Source organism: Oncorhynchus nerka, linkage group LG9b, assembly GCF_034236695.1.
Source record: "Oncorhynchus nerka isolate Pitt River linkage group LG9b, Oner_Uvic_2.0, whole genome shotgun sequence".
Classification (NCBI taxonomy): Eukaryota; Metazoa; Chordata; class Actinopteri; order Salmoniformes; family Salmonidae; genus Oncorhynchus; species Oncorhynchus nerka.
This window is the reverse complement of record NC_088424.1, coordinates 1,013,304-1,025,409: the sequence shown is the minus strand read 5'-3', so window position 1 is coordinate 1,025,409 and position 12,106 is coordinate 1,013,304. Positions and strand designations below refer to the sequence as shown.

Genomic DNA, 12,106 nt, shown 5'->3' with positions numbered 1-12,106 from the left:
GAACGTTTTTTTTTTGTGCTCAGAAAACTTCGGACGCGGACCACCAGTTGGGAAACCCTGAACTATGTTATCACGTGTATTTGACTGACCGGTGAAACTGCTCTCTGTGTAAAGTGCCTAGTTCATGTAATTGTCACAGATTGTGGAAAGCCCCCCTTTGAAATGTTGATTTACATGTAGCGTATTGTGTTAGTGTGTTGAAAAGGGACGAAGTCTACTGCCAACAGCTTGAAATGAGAAAGGAATTGAATTTCAGCCTTGCAAACACACTTCTATTGCCTAATAATCATATTGCATAGGCTATATTACATGGATGTGTAAAACCTAAATGTAGTCCGACGTTTTATATAGATTTTTGTAATCATTCGTCACACACTGTGTTATTTCACCCAAGGAGGATGATCCAAAGTGAACAGTAGAAATAGTTTGCATTCACGTTATCATCCTGCAGATGGCAGTATTGCAGATGGAAAATACAATGAAGAAGACACTTGGCTGTCATTAGTGTATTTTTATGTAGGTTACACTTACATGCAGGCCTATAATGTTTTAGAGTTTATGCGTTATAATAAACATGCGTTTTGGAATCCTCAACATAAAAGCACGATAAGAGGTGTGCTCGGAACCACGGTTAAAAAAACAATATTGATAACGAGTCCACCACTTTAGCAGTTTGTGATGAGGATAACAATAGCCTACATGACTGCTATTGGACAAACCCTTACGAGTCGATTAACGTTACTGAGTGTCAATCTAAATAACATAAACTGGTGGATTTTGATGGGGATTATTTTTATGTCAAAAGTTTGGACACACCTACTCATCCAAGGGTTTCTTTGTTTTTAATATTTTCTACATTACAGAATAATAGTGAGGACATCAAAACTGAAGACATGAAATCATGTAACCAAAAAAGTATTAAATCAAAATATATTTTATATTTGAGATTCTTCAATGTAGCCACCCTTCGCCTTGATGACAGCTCTGCACGCTCTTGACTGAGTAAATTTGAGGGGGAATGTAGGGGATGTATGAAATTTACTCCTAATCCTGAAATGCCACTTGCATCTTCTCATTAGCTAGCTTTTGAGGTGGTGCAATCGGCTAAAACGCTCGAGGTAGGGGGATCACGTGAGGAAGGAAGTGGTAAGCAGCATGACCAGTGCCAGATGACGTTATAAAACGGTCATTACGTTGAATACACAATAACGTTATTCAAATTGACGGCCATCTCTGCAAAAAATATTTGACATTTGTTCAGGTACCGACTCCTGGCTGTACAATTTTGATTGAAGTTCTTTTCAAGATCAAGCATTCGTAACCAACTGTATTCATTGGGGTTGGCTCGTCGAACCTGTACTACTGCTGCAGCCAACAATGTGCAATTTACTGAAATTGCTGCCTGTGCACTCTGCTGCTGACGTCACTCAATGCACTTTTGCAGCCACGCACGTGTGTTGTGACTGACAAAAAAAATCGTTTAGAGGGACAATGCGTGCATTTTAGCGTTTGAGTCACTTCAAAAGTTGCTAAAAGTTCCAAATACATTTTAAAAGTAGCTACATTTGTTGGTAGGTGCTGTTTGAAAAAAAAGGGTGCAGGGTAGTCTGAAAAGTTGCTAAATCTAGCAACATAATAGCTAAGTTGACGTCACTGAGCGTGACGTTCTTTACACTAGTAGCAATGAATACATCAATCTTGTGGCTGTCCCAAACTTGGATGCATTTACTGTTTGTTTTGGTTGTGTTGCAGATTTTTTGCCCAATAGAAATAAATAGTAAATAATGAGTCACTTATGTCACAACGTGGAGATACGGAATAACAGAATATATTTATTAACTCATGTAAACTAAACACAATTAACAATGGTGTGCGTGTAGTCAGTAGCATAAGTGAGTGGTTGTGTGCATAGATGTGATAAGGTGTTGAAAGGTGCCAAAAATTTAAACAGCCACAATAATGCCACAACCAAAATCTGCCAGTGTCTGCATGGAGAGAGTCTCCTCAATGAATGGGGAAGAGGTATTTATCCTGGCACACACCCGAGTCCAGGTGTGTCCCATTTCAATGACGACCTTCCTGGCGCCGCCAACCAACATCCTAATAAGGAAAACAAGAGCAAAGAATTGGCAGAGTGGGAGGGTCCCCCCCCATAAAACTAGGGAGGGTCCCCCCCAATAAAACTAGGGCTCAACAAGAAACACCATACCAGTCAAACAAATTTGACCCAGCATCCCAAATTGATACTGGGGGTACATGTTCACACTTCCACTTGCCCCAGCCAACTTTGTTCTCCACAGACCTCAGCAACCTTTGCACACAGGAAGCAAACTTTAATTGAAAAGACAAAAACAAGACCAGAAGGGAACAAACAGGAGCGATAGAACAGGACAATACCAAACAAGACAGGTCAGTCACGTGGACATTTAGGAACAGCGAGATAGCGTGTCAGCAACCAGCACCAAGGAAAATAATGTCTCAGGGTCCTCATTAAATTTTGGCAACAACCGTAAGTTCGCAACAATAACAAATGTGTCCGGGGTGTGACCGAAAGAGCGACCCCTAGGTAAATCTGGGTCACCTCCCAGAGCGAACTCTCCCCTGAGAGCTTTCCTTCCCTAACCAACTCTAGCTGCTCTTGATTTTAGCACGCTCCAAGTCCTGTTTAAATGCCAGTTCTTTGTCATACTTTACACGATCATGCTCTAGCTGTAACAGACAGTCATTTCTGCTGTTCAAAAAGACTAACATGGAGCAGCCATTGTAACGAGACAGTGAGACCGCGAGTCCTCGGCAGAGGCTGCCCCACTGCTAATTTCAAGAACACCACTCCATCAGATTGGCTTTCAATATCAACCTAACAGAATTTGACATTTATCACTAATTTCAACCTTGTAGTGTTCAGCGATCTTCAACAGCTGTTTAGTACATAATTCTAACAGTTCCTCTGATGAAAAGCAAATGAACTTTGACTCAAGACACCATAGTCACAAGTAATACAAAAATTCTTGCTCTTCTCCTCTGCTGAGCACACCAGACCAGAGAAATGACAAATCACACTGGGCACCACAGAAGAGAGATGAGATATATGGAGCTTCCCCAAACATCATGCAGATTTGCAGTGGGTAATTACACTGTTCCCAGCTGGCAAGGGGGGGGGGGGTGCCCCCAAGACAACTGCGCAGTCCATAGATGCCACAGAAATAACCATGCCCAACATATTCCAAAGTGAAACACGTCACTAAGCCTAATAGGGAAAAAAGAAAGGCTATAGCTCCAGGTAGCAAGTGTCACTACCCTATCCAAATGGCCCACTGAGGTACACATCCAATTGTACTCATCTCAGACCAATGTCCCAAAAGTGAGTAGAGCAAGAGTTTCCAGCCTGGGCAGGGGCCTGGAAACTAACCAATGTACTCTCTCCAACACAGCACACAAACTATCCACCACAGTAGCAAGTATACCAAACAAAGGCAACAAACACTGGGCCTACCAAACAATACAACTCAAAAGCTACAACAAAAGTTATGAAGCACCTACAGAGTTCTCAAACATGACCCCCCCCCAAACACAACTCATACTAGTAAGCCCAACGACACTAGTATTAGTCCTCCATAATGCAACAAAGTGCTATGCGCTAAAATGTCTAGGAACCAACCTCATGATCACAGACGAGCCCCCACTTGTCACAAACCCGGCTCGTAGTTCATAACAAAAAGTGAGAAAACATGGCAATAAGGAATAACAAAATATATTTATTAACTGAAGTAAACTAAATACAATTAACAATGGTGTGTGTGTGTAGGCAGTAATGTAAGCGGGTGTTCTCATGCATAAATGTGATAATGAGGGGTTCTGAAAGGTGCCAAAGTAAACAAACAAAATGGCCACACAAAAAAAATCTATCAGTGTCTGCATGGAGAGAGTCTCCTCAATGAATGGGGAAGTGGTGCATTTATCCCGGGACACCTGAGCCCAGGTGTGTCCCATTTCAATGACCCTCCCGGCTCCGCCCACCGACATCCTATTAAGGAAAACAAGAGCAACGATTTACATATTGTAAATCAATTATTTATTGTATTTTATTGTTTTCCTGGTTACATGATCACAGCATATTTTTGTATTTATTTGTATTCTTTACTTACAGATTTTTTTTTATATTTAAAAAAATATTGTGTTTGAATGAATTTTGCTGCTTCTCTCATGGCCCAAATATTAGTTGACTTTACATTGGTGAAAGAAACATTTCTGTTTGCTTTCTCACTTTTAAAGACAAAAACTCTCACAGACAGACCACATTGTTGAGATTCATTTATTGAGTGATTTTTTCCTATCAAGGGGACACTCCCAAATGAATTCAGGAAAAACACAGACAAAGTCTGCTGTTATTTCCTGAACACGTTAGTACTTGTAAAGTTTTCTACTAAGACGGTGATGATGTCTCAGCTGCACAGGCCTGGTAGCTATTTGTCACATCTTCTGCTGCCTCTCCATTTCATTTTCATTCTTTACCTCTCTCACCCTCATTTTCTTTTTCACTCTACTAAAACCCTCCTTCCTACTGGTCAAGTTCACCCCCAGTTGTAAACTCAGGACACCATTAGAGATTGAGGCACTAATTATAAAGCCTACTACACGTACTTCAATGTATCCACACACCTATAACATGTCAATCAAAGGGGCTCTCACCCTGAGACAGAGTTACAGTACAAGTGATCGACAGATACATCACCCCTGTCTTGGATAATTTGAATGATGGAAAGAAATGTGAAAGGATTGATGGAATGAAGGATGGAAGGATGGATGGTTGGATGGGTGGGCGGGTGGGTGGGTGGGTGGATGGATGGATGGGTGGATGGATGAGTGTATTAGAGGGTTCTTTGTCACAGGGTTGGTTTGTGTCTGTGTCTCTCTTGAGCGCTCAGGTAGGGGCGCCATTCTGTAATTCCAGTGCTGGTTTAGGTTTTCTTGAAGACCTGCTTGCACACAGCTCCACAAGCTCTCAGCTCCTGCATAGTGAACAGAAGGTAAAATTATGTTCCATCGAGAGATTAAACAAGATTTTTAATAAATCCCATTATTTATTTGTTTTTGTATACCACCCTATCATCATTAATTGAGGTAAACAGCTGTGAAGATGTCAAAAATGTTCACAGTAATCAATGGAGAAAACCAAAGGCAAAGCACATGTACTTGCAGTTATATTTTTAACCAGCAGAGGCAGCTGCTGTTCAGTGTTCCTGGGCTTAGTGACTCCAGGGAGCCACTCTGCTAATGAATAATTTCATGGCTACTAATTGCGAACATCTGTTAGAATCACTTTGACTAAATAATTTGGCAGTCAGATGCCTTTTATTCAGCTTTGATGACAATAATCATAGCAATGAAAATCCGTAATGACAAGGTAATGAAAGTGGTCATACGGTGGTCATTGTCGAGGTCAGTAGATTTACTAATGTTTATGTATGGGTACACTAGAGGTGCACTACAAATATACTATTTTATTGAGGGTCCCTAAACTCCAATTCTATCCACAAAGTGTAGGAATCTTGTCATGGTTTATTTGCCCTGGTGGTCCACACTTAGTTAAAATCTTTTTTGTGAGGTTACCAAAGCCAGAAACCAGCTATATTTTCACAAAAGCTTTGAATAAATGTTTTTCATCTGTGCTATTTATTGTCTTACATGTTCATCTGATCTGAGATCTGTTGTGACAAAAAGTGAAATCAGGAACTGAGGAAGAAGACTTGCATTCAAATGCCATGAATGAATGTGTTCTCTTACCAGATGAAGCTCATCCCCCTCCACCCAATGGGTCCAGCCTCTTCCTTCTTTCTCTCCCTTCTGCACACACACCAGATTGTCTCCCTCCCATGAGATAGTGGTCTACACACACACACACACACACACACACACACACACACACCAGATTGTCCCCCTCCCATGAGATAATGGTCTACAGAGAGAGAGGACAGACAACATTATGCATTCTACTGTCAATTAGCAATTAGGAGCATGACCTACACACACACACACACACACACACACACACACACACACACACACAGTAGTGTGCAGGAATATATAACAACTTACAGACTTACAAACAGACGCATGTGTCGTGACGTTGCATAAATTAATGTGACGACTGTTGTTCATCGAATGATTAAAGTTTCTAATTGCGTGATTAACTGAATCAAGCAATTATTAACTCATTAACCTGGGGCACCATGGGAAAACTAGGCCTTCAGCTGTTCGATAACGCACTACTCCGGCGCACCTCTGTCCTTTTTGGCTTAGGAGTCTGTTCCCTCACCCTTTGCTCTGGAAGGGTTCTTCTGAGGACAGACAGCTCTGTAGCTCAGAGCTCACAGCATAGGAATGAAACCCTTTAGATACCACAATTCGATGGGAGATGGAGGCTAGGTGGTTCGACTTGAATTCACCCGCTGTATTTTGAAAGTTACATATCTTGAAAACTTTTTGGGACTATGTCAACAATGGACTAATGAAACAAATACCAAAATATAGTTTCTGGGTCCAGTTTTCCTTTAAGTAATAATGACTATACAGTATATATTCAATAATTCCCATATATTATACACACCAGCTCTTTCATTACATAAAGAAGTTAGGATTCAACTGTATAAATAGTCAAAAAGGTGTCAAAGTCTCACAAATGGTAAGTTACAACAATACAGAATATAGTTGGCCCAGTGGCCAATAACAGACTTCCATTCCCTGATGGTATTTGCAGCCGCCCACAAGGTAATGGTTTATGGGCTTGGAAAGAAATCAGCCTACAGGCTTACAAGGGCTGTTCTTTTTTGGGGGGAGAAAAATATGCAGATCCTAATCAGGTCCCAGGGAAAAAAAATCTTATCAGAAGAAAAATTGTATCATACAAGTTTTTCTCAGATCTCCTGACTAAACATCTATTAGTTTTCACATTGTCCTTTTCAGCAGTTCCAGCAACTCAGTGCAGCTAGGTTTGGCTCTGCTCTGTTCGGCTCAGTAGTGTGAAAAGCCCTTATATGTTTTCAAGGACACCAGTGTCTTCTCTAATGCAGCAATCTACTGCTTCCCCCTTAGCCTTGAGGCTAACTCAAGGCCCCTTGTGTTCGCAGTGGTACCTCAATCAAATATTGATGAGCACACATAAGGACTGCCATTTGCGATCTCACACTAGAGGGAATATGACAAACCACTACTGAAACATCAAAATGAATCCTTGTTCTGTATCTCTAGTCTCCAGAAATACGTTTTGATAGCCTTTTAAAAAAAAACAACTGAATGTGTGATGGGAATGTTTTTGTCAACTCACCATGCATTTTCTGTCATCCACCCCTGACAGATCCTCTTCAAACTCCTTGCCAACATGGAAATCCATGTTGTAGTTCTTAAAGGTACTGAGGGTCTTGATGACTATGTGGTCACCATCGTGATTGATGTCTTTGTCAGGCTTCAACAAGGTGGCAATTTTCCTAATGGCAACATTTACATCTGTGTGATGGGTCCCCAAAAAAGGGAAGAGAGAGAGAGAGCGAGTAGAGAGAGAGAGAGATTAACACTGAGGAGCAGGAAGGCTACAGTCATCTATAGCCTAACATCACTTTCATGACCTCTGTTTCTGTATAGGCCATAACCGGATCTAATACCAGCAATCTCGCTATTTTTGGGATACTTTGTAAACATGCAGCACTTTCAAACCCATTATTTTAGATGACGCAAGCAATATGTCAGTATCTACACCCGTGCTCCAATAAACACACTTTTGAACTATACTAAATTCCATAACGTTAGCTAGGTATATTAATGCTTAGAGCTCAATATTGACCGCAGGGCGCAGTGGTCCTGATGCAATGGAACTCGACGTATGGAGCAGCAATATCCTTGCGCATCATCCATTTAACTGAAGTTTGGAGTCCCCCTTAAACGAATCATCCCCCAAAAATGCTGTAACAACTCACCGAGGGCCTTTAAGTACTCCTCGAAGTTGTCATTTGAGATCATTTTCCAATACCCATTCAGATCAACTGGCATATTGGCTGTGTTTCTAGTTTCCTTACTTCCTGGTGAAATGGGCAAAGGAGATCCGATATCGCTGTTCACTTGCGACGGAATGCATGACTGCTGTCCAGGCCTCCTATTTGAACCAGAATCCCTTTAATCCGATTACTTAATAGCTTTCTTCTTCTTTTTTTTACAAGAATTGGAAACTCCCTCCCACCACAGCTGATCTGCGCAAACTGCGCATTTGAAACGAGCCATACATCAATTAACGCCAGCCTAGACTCAAGAGAACAGGCTGGGGACGAGATTATACATATGTGAGAGTTGGGTAAATTGAGCTATAGGGGTAAATTGAACCACCTTTGAAACCATACACAAAATGTATAATTTGACCAAATATTTATGAATAGGTTATCATTTCATGGAGTATGTGAAGGAAGAAATTACATGGAAAAAGTGGTAAACAAATTAAATCCAAAAATCGGATTATCACCAAATCCAATTCATTTATTGTGTTAGAAGTTTGATGATGCTTGCATCTAAACCAAAGTAGATCATTTAAAGATGGTTCTGTGCATCAGTTGGGGTCTCTATAAAATTCAATATGAGGTCCTAAACCTAGCATGAAAGTGCAGCCATGTAGCTGTGTGGGCTAGTATAGTAAACATGTTTGCCTTGGAGTAAATTGAGCCAATGGCCATGGGGTAAATTAAGACAATGGCAAGTTGAACAAATGTAAGTGTTTTCTTCCCAGGAATGATGCAAGGCATTATCGCTGGGATATGAGGTAAGAACTGGACCTGGCAAATGTTAAAAGTGTTTAAAAAAGTACAACTTGTTTGTTAGATGTTAAGCCTTTCCCAGGAATGATGCCAGGCATTATCTCTGGGATATGAGGTAAGAACAGGGCCTGGCAAATGTTAAAAGTGTTTAAAAAAGTACAAGTTGTTTGTTAGATGTTAAGCCTGTGTTAAAATATGCTTAAAATGATTGAAAGACAATAAAGCGATTGTGATTGTGTTGAAATGTGTTTTGGAAATAAAGATATAAGCTATCAAAATCAAAAATAAAGAGAGTCACACACTATATATAAACTCCTAGTAATTTATTGGGTAAATCACCAACGTTTCGACATTACCGTGCCTTCTTTTTATAGCTTGTAGTTTATTCGCTGTTAGTCAGCACCTCTACATAAAATACTTTCCTCTGGGTGTGTGCCAGCTCAAGTTTTTTTATTCGGTATATAAAGATAGACGTGTTTTTTTTATGTGGTAATATTTCATTCAGTACAGAAATGTGTAGGTGGCTTAATTTACCTGTCCCCATGCTCAATTTAAGTTATGTTATACCAAGAGAAACTTATTTTGGACAAACTGTTTTCAAAACCGTAAGGTTGACATGATTATTTACAGGGCCTCAACATCCTGAAATATATGTTGATATCTTTGTTAGAAATAACACCATGGGTGTTTCTCAATGCGCATACTGCCATGCTCCACACTTTCATGTTCCGAGTGCATTCTCCGACCACGTTCTCTTGAGTACGTTCTTGTGAGGACGAGAGTGTGGAGAATGTATAAAGCAATACATTTGAGAAGCACTCGTACTGTATTACCTCACGCTTCCACTGAACTTTCTCCCAGCCAGGACAATGGCAACAATAGACAAAACAAGATATGCACAAAGAAAACTTTTTACTTCATAATTATCAGCTAGATATGTGAATTGTAATAATCTAACATAATTATCTAGCCAGCCAGCTAGTAAAACAGGCAAAATGACCTTAAACTAATGTCATGCAAGGTAGACATTTTTCGCTGGTAGCTATAGTACCAATTATTCGTGATAGCCCTATTGACGTACTATGGATTTACCCATTCCCTGAACCGTCTTCCAGCCAGGACAACAATGGAAAGAGATTAATAAAGATATACACAAAACAACCGTTTTACTTCACAACCTTCAGCTAGCTATATGTAACGCGTAATAATGTAGCTAACCAGATAGTTTAACAGGCAAACGGAGTACACATTCGAGAAGTGCCCTCAGTGCTCCGTTTCGCATAATTTGATGTGGACTCATACTCTGACCCTCCCGTGCTCCAATTTGCGTAGTTCGCAGCACAGTAGTTAGCATTTTAAGAAACACCCCATATTCCCTTGACGGAGTTATGCTGAATGTAAAAAAAAATGGCTAAATGTACCTCACTTTCCCATGCATTAAGCCATGTGCTATATATTTAAAAGTGCTTAATAAGATCAGTTAGGAGTAGGTTAATTAAGAATATTTCTCTTCGGCCTAGTTTGGATGAAAAACAAACATTTCAGTGTCATTTTATGATACACGTTTTCACGGTACGACAAATGCGACTCGATTTTGTACAGATAGGCTACTATCTTATTCAAACCACATAACTATTGAAAACACGTTTTTTTTTTATGCAGCGCAATTGCGCATAACTTCCAACGCTCTGTTTAGCACAATGTTCTCGAAGGCGACCATATACGACTGGTCTGGCACATAATTTGTAATGAAGTAATTAAGATAATCCGATTATAGCCGTCTTTTGAGCTGACCATGGCAGCCACTATTTTAGTAACACATGCCAAGTGGGTTGGTAACACAGAGACGTTTCGCTTGGCATTCTTTTAATTGAGAAAATACCTCTCGTTGTTGCAGGGGACTGTCAGGATTACTAAAATCCTGAGAGAAAAGCTCTGAGTCACCCAGTGTGACATCCGATAGAGGGGTACAGAATGGCTGGGCCTACCCAATGAAGAGCTCAATGTGGTATGCAACAAAACTCCAAACTATATAGTAACACTAGTAACGCAGCCAGTCTTATATTCAAAACCTTTTGTTGTACATTCATTTTGGAGTCATATGTCACCACACAATCATTGATATCATTGATCCAAAAAAAACATTTACTGTGAAATATCATGAGAACATTGATTTAATCACAAAAACACTACATAATGATATCTTCTCAATTGAGTTGTTTTAACAACCAGTTCATCCAATAGTAAAAAAAAAAAAAAAAAGCAAGATACATTTTTCTAAATGGAATATGCTACAGTTCTGTACATTGTAGTACATTACACTGCTTTGACATTAGGCAATACACTTGCACTATCCATCAAAATGGACTGAAAATCCCATTTCCATCATTTATATCCCATGTGTGATCAAAGGTGTGATCCTTGAAGACATTTTTCACAATCTTTTAATGCAAAGAATACATGTCTTGTTCAGTTATAATTACAACATGGGTGTACTGTAATCAAATGAAACACATGAAATGAATGAAAGAAACAAAAGTTTAGCAGGCAATAGTTTGCATCAAGCCTGTCTTGAGCATTTAGCCATAGGCTGTCATCGACATCGCAGTCATAAAATAATGCAATTGTCACAACAGGTCTAAATATATGTTATGACAGTGTTATGGCTATATTATAACAGGTTATGACACGTTATGTCAGCTGTTATGACATGATTATGACCATGTCATAATGTGTTATGACGCTGGGTGACACTCCAAACTGTGCTCAGGTGCATCCTTGTGATGTCACAACAACTTGATTGGAGTCCACCTGTGGCCAATTCAATTGTTTGGGCATGATTTAGAAAGAAACACACCTGTCTATATAAGGTACCATAAGCACAGGCACACTACTGTATATTGGACTGAAAATCCATTACTCTTTTTTGTTTAACAGCTTGTTTTAAAAGTGACAGGACTGGGGATATGGAGTCATTTGTGCAGATAAACCATGGTAACCTGTATTCGTGGAAAGAGTGCTCACCAAACCCTGGAAAGACAGTTAATGATTAAAAAGAGGATAAAAAAATGTATTCAATTCAATTCCATGTGTGGTATATGTAGTTCCAACTAAGACCGACTACCTAAACCTCTAGAGCTCAGACTCTATTTTGGCATGGTTCTACATCCCCTTCAGAAGGTATTCATACCCCTTGACTCATTACACATTTTGTTGCGTTACAGCCTGAAGTCAACAATTTGACAAATATTTTTTTCTCACCCATCTACACACAATACCCTATCGTTTCTTATTTAATTTTCAATACATTT

General features: G+C 39.8%; 1 protein-coding gene across 1 annotated transcript; it reads right to left on the bottom strand.

The window, feature by feature from the left end:
* Positions 1 to 4,298: 4,298 nt before the first annotated feature.
* On the bottom strand, positions 4,299 to 8,136 carry LOC115113907 (retinol-binding protein 1-like). The gene is made up of 4 exons (XM_029641850.2): positions 7,971 to 8,136; positions 7,325 to 7,503; positions 5,785 to 5,886; positions 4,299 to 5,009 (listed from the first exon to the last, which is right to left on the bottom strand). The coding sequence occupies exons 1-4, from the start codon at positions 8,041 to 8,043 to the stop codon at positions 4,959 to 4,961; spliced, it is 405 nt and encodes a 134-aa protein (XP_029497710.1). The 5' UTR covers positions 8,044 to 8,136; the 3' UTR covers positions 4,299 to 4,958.
* Positions 8,137 to 12,106: the final 3,970 nt, after the last annotated feature.